Here is a 15,112-nt window from a genome sequence, read left to right as displayed (position 1 = left end):
ACCACAGTGATATCACTGCCTGCAACATCCTCCATTCACCCCTCCCAGGGGGGATGAAAAGAAGAAAAAGCAAAAGCAGAAAGAAAAACAAAGCCCAGCTCCATCTTCAAAGCTGCGGCCTCCCTCCCCAAAGGTCCTGGCCGGAGATGCAAGCTGGCCAGGCTTATCGAAACCAAACTTCAAGTTCAAAGGGAACTTATCAGAAAACCTCCTTCAGGTTCAATGTTGCCTTTCATGTTCCACTTGATAAAACCCAAAGAAAAGGAACCTCTGTCCCTGCTCTCTCCTCTGGAGCACCCCTCCTCGCCACACACAGAGAGCCTGTCTTCCCTTAGGTCCTCTCCTGCCTCCTTCCTTTCTCCCCTCCCAAGAGGGATGGAAAACATCCCCCAGCTCCTTATATGTCTTCTCCAAAGACCAGCGTGGCCTGGATTGTCCCAGGTCCCTCATCCCATCCCAGCTCAGACCACCATGCAGACACCAATGGGGCAGCCAGCGGTCAGTAAACCCACCAGACAGCCACTGCCGTCATAGGGCTGGACACAGGCAGGCGGCAGGACTGTGATCCTTCCTGCCCTGGGAACTTTGGGGTCAGGGACAAGGACAGTCAGCACCCTCTTCCCCCACCAAAGGTCTTTCGTCCTCTTGCCATCCCCGCCCAGTGGCCGGAAGAGGTGGCAGACAACTAGCCAGAAAGCCACGCGGATCGCAGTGCCAGGGGCAGGCACTACGTCTCAGGGCCCTGCACCTACATTCACATATGAACCCTCTGACACCAAACCAAGTCGAAGAGCCACGGCCTGCAGCACCCTGCACAGAACCAATCGCCCATGGGTGGCACTCACCAGCAGGCAGGTGGGGCGAATGGCGCTCACGGCAGGTCACTCAGGTCACGCCGACCAGGGAATGGAGTCAGGATGAGTCCATTCTCTGTCTCTTATTCCTATAGCCCAGCAATTTTGTTTTCCTTGGGAGATCATCTTTTGGGGGGTCAAAAGATCAAAATTTCAGGGGGTCTCTGATCACTCATTGATGGCAAGTCAGAGTAAGTGCAGGAGATACTGTTAATTTGGAAGAAGAAAGGACAGCACGGAACAGGCAGGGGAAAAGGAATGACAGGAACAGAGTAGGGAGGAAAGCACAGCCGTCCACTTGCCTACCAAGCACCTCTGGGTTGACAAACTACACCCCGTGAGCCAACCTGGCCCACCACCTGTTTTTGTAAATAAAGTTTTATTGGGACACAGTCATGCTCAATCACAGTGTCTATGGCTGCTTTCACTACAACAGCAGAGCTGAACAGTCACAACAGAGACCATATGGCCCACAAGCCTGAAACACATGCTATCTGGCTCTTCTTGGAAGTCTGTGGATCACTACTGTAGGTGAACGCAGACCTCCAGCCCCCCCAGGGTACACGCTGGATGAGCAAGGCACAGCCTGGATTGCACCTGCTGCCTGCCACTTGACTGGCAACCCTTACTCAGTACCCAACCTGCCCAACCATACACAGTGGCCATGGAAGAAAGAAAATGTCAGCTCTGCTTTTCTAAAACCAATTCCCAGCCCAAACAAGTCTGGGGGCGGTTTGTGGACTTCTTCTCTTTGGAAGCTGCTCCCTGTCCCTCCTCATACCATGGCCACGAGGCGGCGGCTTGCTGTGTTTACCAAATGACGGTTCTCTCCCCCACGAGCTCCCAGCCTGGCAGCTCTCCACCCCCAGCAACTGCCAGATTAAATGCATTACTTGACCATCTTCACCCGGCTCCCTTTGATGTTCCCTTCTCAAGCTTCAAAATACCTTTTGGAGGGAGATCAGACAGCATTAAACAGAATTACTAATTAATTAAGCAAAGTTAAATTTTAAACACTGTTTGTTGTGTTAGCCAAAAGCCTGAACAGAACAGACTTTTTTCCTCCGCTGAGATCAAAGACAGTCTCTTCCCTCTCCCCTCCCCCAGTTTAGAAAAAGGGATGGGAGGGAGGAAGAGAGAGAAAGAAAAGAGGAAGTACCTGAATGGTGGCAACTTTGATCATGGGTCTAAACTCCCGCCCCCACCCCCATGGGCCCCGCGGGAGGCTCCTTTGGGACCCCCTGCTGGGAGAGTCCCAGTCACCAGGGACTGTTTACCCTGGCAAACAGCAGTGACCAGGGAGCAGGACGGCACAGCCCACCCAGCCTGAGCTGCTGGCAGATGGCGCCACCCAACAGCGTGAGAAGGGCTGTGAGATGAAACAGCCCCGCCCTCTGAGCAGCCCAGCAGGGTGATCACCTCAGGACTCCCCCTGCTTGGTCGGGTCACTGGGGGTCACTGGTGACCGGCTCTGAGAAGCGGGCTGCACACTGCACAACTCCAGGAGGCGCCACTCACACGGCAGGCACCACAGACATGTGTATTACTCACAATGTTTTCTAGGCGGATGGCAGAAAGGTCTCTTGAGGAAGGGCGCCTTTCCTACTTGGTGCAAACGCGTCTGGAGCTGGCAGGGGGCCGTCTCCCGCTGGGTCTCGCGGTTTGCTCTGTCTAGTCCTATCTGGGACCCTCTGCCCGCGTCACAGGAGCCTCCACACCTGCACCGCCAGGGCGCAAGCTTCTCGAGAGCAGGGGCCCTGCTGGCTTCTGCCCCGGTCGCCCAGGGTGGCCCACCCCACACGCGCACGGAGCAGGCATTCCACCAGCTTGCTGGGCGGCAGCACACGCTGCAGGCAGGCGTGAGGACGGCTGGCTACAGGACAGACACGCCATGCCTGCTGCCTCGACTGATGCTAGAAACTGGCATGGGGAATAGGTGACAATCTAACACCTGCGTGACATTGGCAAAAGGCAGCTTATTTTAACACAATCCAGAAAGGCGTGATTGGTAGGAAACTTTGAAAGAAGAAACAGAATTTGAAACACAGTTATGACTAAATCAGCCCCACTGAAGACCGGGAATTACTAACATTTCAAATGCACGGCAGATGCCTCCCTTAGCCCAGTTACCTGGCAAGTTCTTCTCAGCTAATACAACGTAAGATTTAACACAAGCCAGAGCTTCCTGGCTGGAGTTTGGACGGTCGCCCTAACATATCCATAGTCCTTTTCCAATTGTCCACGTACAGATTATCTGCTGCAAATATTTTAGTCTCAGGGTAGCTTGCCAGGATGTTTGAGTCCCCGACCTTCTGACAGCAGCTGTTAGAAGGAATGCCGATGAATTTTAATATTAGCCTGTGCCAAATATAATTAGGCGGGTAAATCTGCTGCCAGTGAAAAGAGAAAGATATCGTATGTGCATTCCAGGCCGAATGGCTTCTTGCGTTATCTGCGTCCGGCTCTCCTTAGGGAGTGAGTCCCAGACACGCACGGATCCGTTTGTAAACACAGCCGCACACGTGGGTGGGCTGCCCGGAGGTGCGGTGACGTTAGTAGTTACACACGTTGTTCCATTAAGTCCTCCTCCTACCCGTGTGGAGTGAGCTACTATTTGCATTTTACAAAAGACGGAACTGAGCTAAAAAGGAAATTTGATTAAACCACGTCCCTGCTTAAAACCCTCCGATGGCTCCACGCCTGGCTGCTGCCGCCCCCAGCCCCACGTCTCCACGGAGCCACTTCCCGCACCTGGCCTGCGTGGCCGCGCTGCCGCCCCGCCAAGGACGCCCTTCTACCCCGCCCGCGCTCCTCCTGCAGGTCCTCGGCTAAGCTCCCTTCGGGGAGAGTCGCCTCGCGCACCCTCGGGTGAGGCTCGCTGTGCCTGCTCCATGGGCCTGTGTCACGGCGTTACTGTCGTCACTCGATGCATTGTCCGACTCTCTCTTCTGTCACCCCACCATATGCAGTACAGTGTCCGTCACAGCATGGGTCCTCCTCCACCTCCTCCTCAGCAGAATGAAGCAATGTAAGAAACAGAACCAGGATTTGAACTCAGGAGTTGTGGAGCGGGAAGAACTAAAATTCCAGTGTCCTGACTCCCCAAGCCACTGGGTCTCCACTCTGTCACGCACAACAGCGGACAGCTGTTCCCGCCTGTCCAGCAACCCTCCCCTCCCTCTGATGATGGCACCACTCCTCTGCCGAGCCTCCCTCCCCCACTCTCAACGGGGCCGGCCCCACCCCAGCACCAGGGATGTGCCCAGCACCCACCCGACCCAGCCCGCTCACACCACGCCGCCGAGGCCGGCCCTGGGTCAGCGCAGGAGGAGGGGACCTCGTGTCCCGGCCCCTCGCACGCGCCGGCCCTTCCCAGCCGGAGTGGCCCCCCACGGTGTGTTCGCAGGGTTGTACGTTTCTGTGACGTTTTCAAAATTAGGCATTTTATCTTCAATCAGTTAAGACCATCATTTCTTTCCATTCTGATGTCCCGGGGTCCCATGCCTCCCCCGTGTCCAGTGACGCTGCGGGGAAGCACGGGCATTTCTGGGAATGAGCCAAGGGGACACTGAGATGGCAATATTACGTGTTTAGATTTAGTCCCAAAGTTTCGAAAACTTCAGATCCCAGAAACCGAGATCCGCCCTGATCGGTAAAGTGAGAGTCACGCATCTGCAAGGAATAGCACGACTTGGGGGCCCATTCTCACGGATGGGCACGCCTGGAGCTGGGCCAGGGAGAGAGAGACTGTGTGTGTGTGCACATGTGTGTGCGTGTCTATGGCACGGTCTCAGCCCCTGAATCTAGCCAGGCTGTTTTACGCAAGATCTGCCCCAGGATTTTTCAATATCAAGTGCCAAAAGCTTACATGAGTTTGGGGTGAATTTCCAAAAGAACCGAAAGAATCCTGACTTAACGAATCCATCGCTTTGAGCTCCTGCTTTTCAGGAAAAGGCACCTCTGTGGCCACCCCCACGCAAACAGCCATCACCCGTGCAGTGCTGCCAGCGCGGTCTGGGGCCCTGCTGCCGGCGGTGTGCACCCCTCCTGAGACCGGGAACGCCACTGGGCTTCCCTCCACAGCCCCGCCTCCCCAGGTGGCATTTTACCGTCCCCTGATTCTGCTTGCGGCCCAGCTGTGACTGCGGGAAGGAGAGGGGCAACCTCCCCAGCACGCACCTCCGGCCCTCGCCCGCTCTGCCCTGCCGGACGGGGACATCTGCTCGGGGCGGGAGGGGACCGGGAGAGGGAGGAGGTAGGGGCCTCCGTGGGCTAAAAATACCACGTCCCTTCCACTCCTCCATCCCCACCCAAGTTAAAACACGTGATGAAATCCAACTTTTACAACGTAACCCCGAGCTACTTGAAACCATTAAACCTCCTCAGTATCTGACGCGAGTCAGAATTTCCACTGTTCAAGCTGAGCTTTTATGAAGAACAGACTGGAGAGAAACTGCCGAGGTACAAAGTCCGCTTGTCCTGCTGAAACTCGGCTTCTGGGGACTTCGGGGGAGTGGAGTCCGGCTCAGCAGACTCTCCGCGACAGGATGGGATCTGAACGGAGGGACTCAAGCCAGCAGGGTGTGGCCACCTGCCTCTGGCCGGGGTCCCCGCTGCTCTCTGTGGACCCCCTTCCTCCCAGACTTCTGGGGCGCCACCAGCCTCGCCCGGCCTCCGTGGCTACCTCCCGGGAAGTCTAGACTCTTTGTCCCTCTCCTGCCCAGCTGTCCCCATGCCCAGCCGCACACGCCAGGTGCCCCCTGCCCACCCGGCTTCTCCACCTGGGTGGGTGGCGGCCGCCCGCCAAAACCTCCGCCTCCCACACGACGCTGCCACTTCCTCAGTTCCTTAAGCCGAAAGTCTACGATGCACCCGGACCCTTCCCCTCCCCACCTCCTCACCCCCCAGCCCAGCCCCGGACCCTTCCTCCTGCCGCCATTGCCTCCTGGTCCCCCCCTCGTCCTTCCCCGTGGCCATCCTTCCCAGCAGCCAGCTTCACCTTCTTCAGCTGGAAGTCAGAACGTGGCAGCCATCTATCTGCCTAGGCCTCCCACCCGCCTCCCTGTCCCCCACCCCGTCACACCGGCCTCCTTTCTGTTCTTCCCAGAACTCCAAGTTCCTTCCGCCTTGGGGTGTTGCTCACTCCTCCTAGCTGCTTTCCCTCCACATTCTCCCATGGCTGGCTCCTTCCTGGTCTCTGCATCTCCGCTGAAATATCACCTTCGTAGACAGGCCTCACACTCTGCCTTTCGCTGAGTCTTGCCTCTTGACAGATCACCACTGCCAGAAACTTCCTTGCTCATTCGCCAGTTTATTTCTTCACCGCCTGCCTCCCTCCTGTGAAGGCCCTGATGGCAGGGCCTATCTTGCTCATGGCTGGGAACGCAGGGCCCAGCACCAGCAGGTGCTCAGCACATGCTGACTGAGGAGGAGGTGGAGTCGTAGGTTCTGTCCTCAGTCTGCTGTGTGACCCTAGGCAGGCACTGGTCCTCTCTGGGCTTCAGTATGCCAACTACAAATGAAAGGGACTCAAGGCCTCCATAGGGCCCTCAGCTTTGTCAATGGCTATGACATCTCACACCAGGGAGCCAGGACGGACTGGCCTGAGCCCCAACATGGGAACACAGGACCTGCCTGAGTAGCCCAAAGGAGGGGGTCACCTGATTTCAGTGACTTTATGGTGTCGACTTTCACTCTTCTAGTATTTATTGAGCACTTATAGCATGCCAGAGCCTCAACCACGCCCTGGGAGCACAAGGAGGCATCAGAGACTCTAATAGGATCAGGGAGGCTTTGACCAGGGGCCGTCTTTGATCTGGACTAGGTGAATGATCACAAGCATGCGCCGGCCGTGAAACGACAGCACTCGCGACAGCTCACGTGCACCGCGCCCCGCTCTGCGCCAGGGCTGCTCTGGGGCTCCTTCGCTGTCGTTGCAAAACCCCGAGGGAGAAGTGCTACCGAACCCCAACGAGGAAACACAAGTGCAGAGAAGCCAGGTGACTGGCCCGAGGTCGCGTTGCGTCTAGAAAGCCAGGCTGGAATGGGGCCCTGAGGCTCGAGTTCCCAGGAAGGCAGCGCAGAGGCAGGACAGATGAGGAGGCGAAGTCCGGGCAGCACAGAGCTGAAGAGGCCCGGAAGCCCCGGAGCCACTGGCCCAGGTCTCAGTCCCCATATCTCCGCCCTGCGGGGCAGAGCCGATCCTCCGGGCCCGCCCGCCCGCCCGCAGGCTGGGGAAGCAGAGCCGGCCCCCAGGCTGGCAGGGCCGCACGCCAGGCTGGCAGGGATGGCCGCCGGGGCAGAGCAAGGCCTGCCCTGGGAGCCTGGAGGGACGGGTTGGCCCCTGCAGGGGGAGGGGCTCCATGGCTCCAGTGGCTTTGAGCATCTTCTTTGTAAAGGTGGGACCAGCAGGCTGGCCTGGGTTCTGCGGAGCGGGCTTCCGACAGGTGATGCCAAGAGATCAGGAGACAAGAAACAGGCACTTGGCGTAGGGAGGGACAGTGGGCAGAGGCCCAGAGGAGAGACACAGAGCCGGGTGGGGCAAAGTCAGCCCTGGAGAGGCGGAAGGGGCCCAGGGAGAGGGGCCGAAGTGACTCCTGCAGGCCACGCAGGGACCGCGGTCTGCCAAGCAGGCCTGGCACAGGTTCTCCCCTCAGGGCCCGAGCGGCACGCTGCCACCACCTGGCATCCTGCCAGCTGGGGGGCGGGGACACTGGGTGGGTGCTGGAGGTGAGTGTGGGGTCGCCCTCCCCGGTCCTCAGACCCCAGCTGGGTCAGCAGGAGGGGTCCCGCTCCCCCTCTCCCCATGAAAGCCTCACTTCCCCGGCCCTGCCACGCCCAGCCAGCTCTCAGAGCGCGGGACTTTTGATGTTTACTTTGTTCTCTCCCCAGTTCAAAAGGAGCTGCGCAGCCCTGGCCCCCGCACCAAACCCAGCCTTAATCTCCCATCCCTCACGCTCCCAGCTGGCCAGTTAAGGCGGTTGAGACGCTGGATTAGGGCCGGCTTTACACAGCAACGCGGGGGCTGGAGCCAGCCTCTCCTGGGATGCTAAAAGACTTCTTTTTATCTTCACGCCTCAGATGGCCTTTTTTCTCTCTTAAACAGCTCTCCAGCCCGCCAAGAGGCAATGAACTTGGCCAACACGAAGACAAAGGAGAGATTCAGGACTCAGCTTGTTCTCCCTTGGCCAGTAGCACAGAGGGACGCCCGCAGCCCGGCGCAGAGCAGGTGGCTGGTTCTCTGTGGCCAGGACTTGGTGGCACCTGCTCTCACCAGACCGTCCTGGGATGGGCGGCTTCAGACCATGGCACCGAGGTGGCCAGGGAGCCATAGACAGTCGCTGGGCCCAGGGTCCCTCCGAGGGGCCTCAGGGGCCGAGTGGACGTGGCCAGGTGCCAACCTGGCTCACACCAGAGCAGCTCCACCCTTGATGCTTTATTTATTGTTTCACTTTTAAATCATGTCATTAGTTTTTAATTTCATAAGGAATACATGATTCCAGTCTTCTTGTAAAAGTTAAAACATGAATTACAGATAATGCTACAGCCTTCTTTGGCCACCTTTCCAATTTTAGTCTCCTCCCATGTTTGAAAGAGATATTGCTACCCACCCCCAGGCCTCTATCCGCACAGTAACATACCGCACGTGGTACCCCAAGAAAATACATCGGGGGCTGTCGGGTGCCTTTTTGTTTCATATGAAAGATATCAGACTGTATGCATCTTTCTGAGCCTGTTTTAGCTATTTTACACTTTGCACTTCTGTTTGAAGAAAGGGGCTGGTTTTTGGCTCTGACCAGGGAACCAATAGTTGGTGGCTAGAGGACAAGGCAGAGGGAGAGACAATGACCAGCGGACGGGGGCGCGATGGGCCGAGGAGGAGTGGCGGACGCTGCACAGATGGTGAGGGAGGAGAGTGGGGGAGGCCCTGGTGGCTGGGCGGGTGGATGGAAGGTGGAAGGAGTAGATGGAAGGACGGACGGACAAGAGGATGCACTTGCTATTAAGTGACCACGGGAATGAGCGCAGGAACAGGTAAATGGACTGAGTGCTGAAGACCACGTAACCAACGTCTAGGGACACCTCAACCCCCAGCGCCTACGTCCTGCAGACTTTACCTGGCTCCCCAGAGCTCCTCCAGGCACCAAATCCGGCCATCTCTCCACGGGCATCTTGGAGGCTTGGGGCGCCCAGGGATGACAATAATCAAAGACACAGGGCCCCTAAGCGCAAACACGCTCCAGGGATACACCCACAGCCAGGACAAAGCTTTCTATCCATGGGACTTCTCCCCATTCCTCCCCCTTGATTTGGAGCCTGCTCACATTTAACGAAGTTTGGTGGGTCCCTGGAGCTCCAGCTGCCTCCAACTTCTGGGCAACGGAGTGAATCTCTTCTATCAGAGCTCCTCCAGGTGCAATGTGCATGCGAGTCACCTGGGAGCTTTCTGGAATGCGATGGGATTCAATGGGCCTGGGGTGGAGCCCGAGAGTCTACGTTTCCAGCAGCCCTCAGGCCACAGGGGCCCAGTCTTTGGGTCAGGCCCTGGTGCCCTGGACCCTCTGGCACCGAGAGCCCACCACGTACAGCTCTCCTCGCAAGGCCCTTGGGACCCCCCGGACCTCAGCCCCCCCCCGGCCCCCAGCCCTCCAGCCAGAGCCTGCCCTGGCCTTGGCACAGAGGTCCTTACTCTCCTAAGGCTGCCCGTTCGGTGAGTCTTTCTCTCATTCTGAACGAGACTCGGAAACGCTAGCCCATTCAGCAAACACGCTCAGCTTCACGCTGTCGCCCACTCCTTGTACCAGCTCTGGGAGCAAAGCAGGGAAAAGGCCCTCGTCCCCATTCTCCAAATGTGGAAACCGAGACTCGGGGAGGCTCAGCTTGTCCCAGGTCAAATCAGTAGGTCAGCGGCCGGCCGGCGCTCTACCTTAGCGTCCGCGTTCTCGCCACAGTGCGGCGCTTCCGTGAGGAAGGCATGAATGAGGGCTGCAGACTCGACAGGCGAGAGGCGGCTGTGTGTGTGTGTGTGTGTGTGTGTGTGCGCGCGTGCGTGCATGTGTGTGTGTCTGTGTGCATATATGTGCATGTCTGTGTGCATGTGTGTGCATGCACGTGTGTGTGCATGTGCGTGTCTGCGTGTGTCTGCATGTGTGTGCGTGCATATGCATGTCTGTGTGCGTGCGTGTGCGTGTCTGTGTGTGCCGGGCAGCGACGTGAATGGAGAAAGGGAAAACACCACAGCGCCGACGCAGTGTGACTAAAGCCTAGCGCCGCGTGAGGGCCCTCGCACACAGCCCTAGCGGCCACTGTCACTACCTGCAGAGGTTCAGAGACACCGAGGTTCAGCATCCTGGCCACTCGCACGGCCAGTCGGCGCAGGGCGGGTGTCAGGCCGGTGGCCGGGCTCCCACGCGGCCTCGGTCCTTGCGCCAGCCCGCCCCACCGAGAGTCACGAAGGCCTCATCCTCTGGCGCATGCGCCGATTTTCTGGAGTAGCGTGGGGGTCACAAGGCCCGCCAGACGCCCGCTGCCCACCCGCTGCCGCCGGGAAGAGAGCCGCGGGCTGCAAGTACCTTCCAGCCGAAAGTCGTCCTCCTCCTCCTCGCTGAGCGCGTCTCTGAGCACCTCGCCCACGAGCTCCTGGGGAGACAAAGCAGGGCGTGAGGGAGTCTGGGGGCAGGTGGGACCCGGGTGGGGACGGCCAAAGCGGCGTGGTGAGGACCCGGTTCTGATGTTCTGGCGGGAATTTAGGTCAGCTGAGGCAGATCCTACCATGCTTGAAAAGTTAACTACTGAGATGCTTTCTCAGGAAGCAGCAGTTGCTCCGCCTACAGCCCACCACGAAGCCCCACACTGGACCACGCTGCCCCGTCAGGAAGGAAGTTCTGCCCGCCACCCTGGACTGCACACACCGGGTCAGAAAATGTCCCTCGTCTATCCTGTTATGGACCCAGGACCAGCACACCTCCCCTGCCGGTCCTAAGAGCAGACCTCAATTTCCCAATTCTGGATCCTTCCTCCAGCGCAGGGGCCCAGGAGGGCTGTCTCCGGGGATTACAAGGAAGCCACAGGGCCTGGTGTGCCCTAAGTGGGTCCCCACTTCCCCGAACGTAACCCAAGCTCTTCGGCACGACTCTCGGGGCCCACACGCGCTGGCTCCAGCGGTCTCCGGTCATGCCTCCCACGGTTCGCCCACACACCTTCCGGAAACCAGCCTGAGCTCGGACACACCTTGCCTGTCCCCACCAGTGAGGCAGAGACGCCTGGCATCTTATCCCACGTGGCAGGGCTACTCCCAACCTGCCTCGCCAGGGGATGTCAGGCTGACAGGGGGAGTCTGGTTGGTCCACAGGCGGGGAAATTTCTGTGATGTCAACAAAGGCTCCATCGATCTGACCCACCCAGCAGGATAACTCTAGATATGGAAGATGCTAGATGACCGGGGCTTATCAAACTGTCTTCTGTATTTATTGGTATTCTGTCAAGAAGAGTTCTGTGATCAAAGAAGACTGTTTTAAACAAAGTTAAACAGGTCCCTTACTACAGGACTTATCAGGACTTTTACTGTGGTTATAAACACTGTGAATCTCCAAGTGCTAGTGTATACTGCACTCTCCAAACCGTTTTAGACCGTGGAGTTTTGTTTTTCAAAGCATCACGTCGGATTCATGTCCCAAGGAAAGCATTTTGGGAAATATTCCTAATGTGGGGGCACACAGGTTTGGGGGGGTTACGCTTATGTCTCCTAATGCTCCCAATTATGCTATGGGAGCGCTTCTCAAACCACCAAATGACAAGCAATAAAAAAGCCCAAACTCAGCAGCTGTCACCAACTTCTCTTTGTGAAAAGAAAAAAGGAAAAAAACGCCCTCTCTTGGGGGAAAAACCCCACACCTCTGATGGATGCTTGAAAGAAAGGCCAGTCCTCACCGAGACGAACAAAAGGCAACGGCGCTCCACACTGCCGGCCACGGAGCGGCACGGCTGGGGCCAGCGTCTTGTTTTGGTGGTTTGTCCTAAAGACATTTTGTGGCTGCTCCCTTTCTTCTTTCAAATCTTTCTAGGGCATCACACGCTCTGTCTTAGAGGTTGTTAAGCCGCGGCCATTCGGGCCCGCGGCCACTTACTTCAAACCCGGCACTTCACCCTCAGTCAGGGTGGCTTCTCTCCCCTCCGCCGCCAATTATCATAATCACCGAACACTTTCTGGGCTTGTAAACTGGCTGTTTGTGTTAACACAGCCAGAGCTGACAGGGAGCTGGGAGACGGTGACAGGAAAGGGACGCACACAGGTGGCATCCTTAGATGGCTGGGACGCCGCGGCAGCCAATTAAAGCCCATCTTTCATGCTGGAAAAAGACGGATGCCGCCACCCTCAAAAGCTGGCAGGCAGCACTTCCTCGAGGGAGCGGCGACAGCCTTCAAGAGAGCCCGAGCCCTTGCCTGCGGAGCCCTCTGCAGAGATGGGACCCCGCGCTGCCTGCCACCACCCCGCACGGCGGCCAGGCGCGGCACTCGTGTCTGTTCTCCGGCACGCTTGGAAGGGCTGAAGGCTCCAACACGGCCCCCGACAAGGCAGCCGGGCGGGACCCCGTGACAGTGCCCACGGTGTGCACGGCGCCACAGCCACCACTGACACGGCGGCAGTGCTCCCTGCTGGGGGAGCACGCTCTCTGACACACTCACCAAGCAGAGTTCTAGCAAGTGCTGGGTCAGCCCCTTACTGCTAAACAGCCCCTGCTCTGTAGAACTGGCGAGAGCTCCTCAGTGCCGGGGTCCGTGGACACGCTGAGCCACACAAACGCTCAACCACAGCGAAAAGTCATCTCCCTGCAGAGCCACGCAGCCCGGGGGCTGTGGCCTGCCGCATCTGCGCCCCCAAGCGTTCAGTCCCTGGGCCAGACGATGTGGGATGTCAAGCCAGGCACAGGATCACGTCCTGGCCCCACTGCCTGTCTCACCTTTAGGCCTTGGTCTACTTATCTGTAAAATGGGCACAGTAATAAACCACAACAATAAGACAACTGACACAGCACATTTCCCACGTGTCAGGCACCATGCTAGGCACTTTACATACACAGTTGTCCCTTGGTATCTATGGGCAAGTAGTTCGAGGACTCCCCAAGGCTACCCAAATCCATGGATGTTCAAGTGCCTTATATAAGTGGCACCGTATTTGCGTATGACATGCACACATCCTTCCTTATACTCTAAATCACCTCTAGATTTCTTGTAATACTTAATACAACGTAAATGCTAATAGGTAAATAGTTGTTACGCTGTATCATTCAGGGAATGACAAGAAAAAAGTCTGTACGTGTTTATTTAGTACAGACACTTTCCCCCCAAATATTTCCCATCTGCGGTTGGTTGAGTCCACGCACCCACAGCCATGAATACGAAGGGCCAACTGTGTGCATGCGTGTGTGTGCACATGTGTGTGCATGCGTGTGTGCATGTGTGCACACGTGTATGTGCATGTGTGTGTGCATGCATGCGTGTGTATTAACTCCTTTAATCATCGCAACAGCCCTGCTCTTTCCATCTCTCAAGAAATAAACGCTCGTTACAATGATTTGCAAATTGTAAAGTGAGAGGTATAATCTTTACCATTTTTCCCCACAAAGAAAGTAGCGCCAACCCTCGAGGACCATGCAAGACAGGAAAGCAATCTAATGACAGCCACCCGCGTCATCTGCCACTGCTAAAGGCGTGAGGCCCACGGAGGGAATCCTGGCGGGGGGCCTCCCAACAGCCATGCGTTTCCACGAGGCGGAGGGAGCCCGGCGACCGGCTCTGGGTCATCAGGCAGTGAAAGCCACAGCCAGGATCCCAGCAGCTCTGCCGGCTGCCCCAGACAGCCAACCAGGCTCCTGCAGCCTGGGAGCAGAGGTGGCCAAGCGCCCTGGCACTGGCCAGGGACCAGGGACCATGATTCAAGAAGCACACGAGAAACAGCCCAGCAGCAGCTCCGGCAGTCAGTGACCAAGTGCTCCCGTGTGTCCTGTGGGTCCTCCCCACAGTCCTCCCCACGGTCTGTGGACTCGGCCCCGCCCTAGAGCTGAGCCCTGGCTGGCAGCCCTGTGCCAGGTCCAGGGGCCAGGCCCTCGGCGCCAGGGGAGCCACGGTGCAGAGAGCACTCAATGAGGGTGGCCAGACCCCAGTTCGAATCCCAGCGCTGCCGCACACATTGCACCCCCTGGTTGAGGAACCCGATCTCCAGTGCACCTCGGTCTCCCCGAGTAGAGGCCGGGACGGCAGCACTCAGGATGTCTGGGGCGCCAGAGCAGGGAGCAACCGCGGACGGAGCGCTGAGCAAGGCACCTGGTGCCACAAGAGCGGCTGAAGAGATCGGTAGTTACCACGTGTTCCTTCCACTGTGATCACCAGAGGAAACACTGCTGGGAGGACTCACCTGCCGCCAGGTGCCCACACGGACACGCGGAAGCAGCTCCTAGCCCGCCCAGCACGCTGTTTCCGGCGCTTGGTGTTCCATCCTCGTGGCAATCCTTTCAGGTATTTCTACTATTATTGTCCCCACCTTGCAGATGAGAACACTGAGGCACAGAGAGGTTAAGTGACTTGCTCAGGGTCACACAGAGAATATGTACCAGAGCCAGAGCCCAAGCCCACCCTTCACCACTGTTTTTTTTTTTTCTTGAAATCTTTGTATCTTCTAAACCACTGTTCTTGTAAGAAACGCATGTGGGCCTTGGTACGTAGGGACTGCCCTTCCCTGCTTCTTTGCTCTACTCAGCTGTCACTCTGGCCCCTGGGCCCCAGCGGGCCTCGGCCCCAGGCTCTGATCAAGGGCTTCTCCCTGGGGCCCCTGACCTACCTGGCCTGGTGCCAGGCTGCCCCTGCCCGGCAGCCCGGCTTAGTGGCCTCTCGGGCCGCAGGGCCCAGACGTGCTCCCTCCTGAGCTCCCTGGGCCCTGGGTGCGCGGCCAGCTCCAGCCCGCAGCCCCGCGTCACAGGCCTGACGCCTTATAAGGCCGCCGGGGACGGGAAGACCACATCAAAGCGGGGCCTTGGGGAGCAGGCTGGAGTTCGGTCACGGATTTTCCTCTCTGTCTCCGGACCTCGTACTTCTGCACTTAGTATCTTCCCTGCCACTGCCCGGCGCTGCTCTGTCGGTCTTTCTGTTCTCTGAGAGCTAACAGAGGTGGTGCCGCAGGGTCTCAGAGCAAACCCCAGATGCCCACAGAACATGGCACGGCTCACAGATCCCAAGGACGGACAGGGCTGGAACACGCTGGG

General features: G+C 57.9%; 1 protein-coding gene across 1 annotated transcript in view; it reads right to left on the bottom strand.

The window, feature by feature from the left end:
* The window catches only part of NKD1 (NKD inhibitor of Wnt signaling pathway 1), an 81,457-nt gene that overhangs the window by 19,683 nt on the left and 46,662 nt on the right, over positions 1-15,112 (bottom strand). The window contains exon 4 of the mRNA XM_012788942.3: positions 10,427-10,493. Coding sequence (XP_012644396.3) covers positions 10,427-10,493 — 67 coding nt within the window. The remainder of the gene's footprint in view (positions 1-10,426; positions 10,494-15,112) is intronic.

Source organism: Microcebus murinus, chromosome 20 (genome assembly GCF_040939455.1).
Source record: "Microcebus murinus isolate Inina chromosome 20, M.murinus_Inina_mat1.0, whole genome shotgun sequence".
NCBI lineage: Eukaryota > Metazoa > Chordata > Mammalia > Primates > Cheirogaleidae > Microcebus > Microcebus murinus.
Note: the sequence above shows the minus strand (reverse complement) of the source record. Positions and strands in the feature narration are given on the sequence as shown.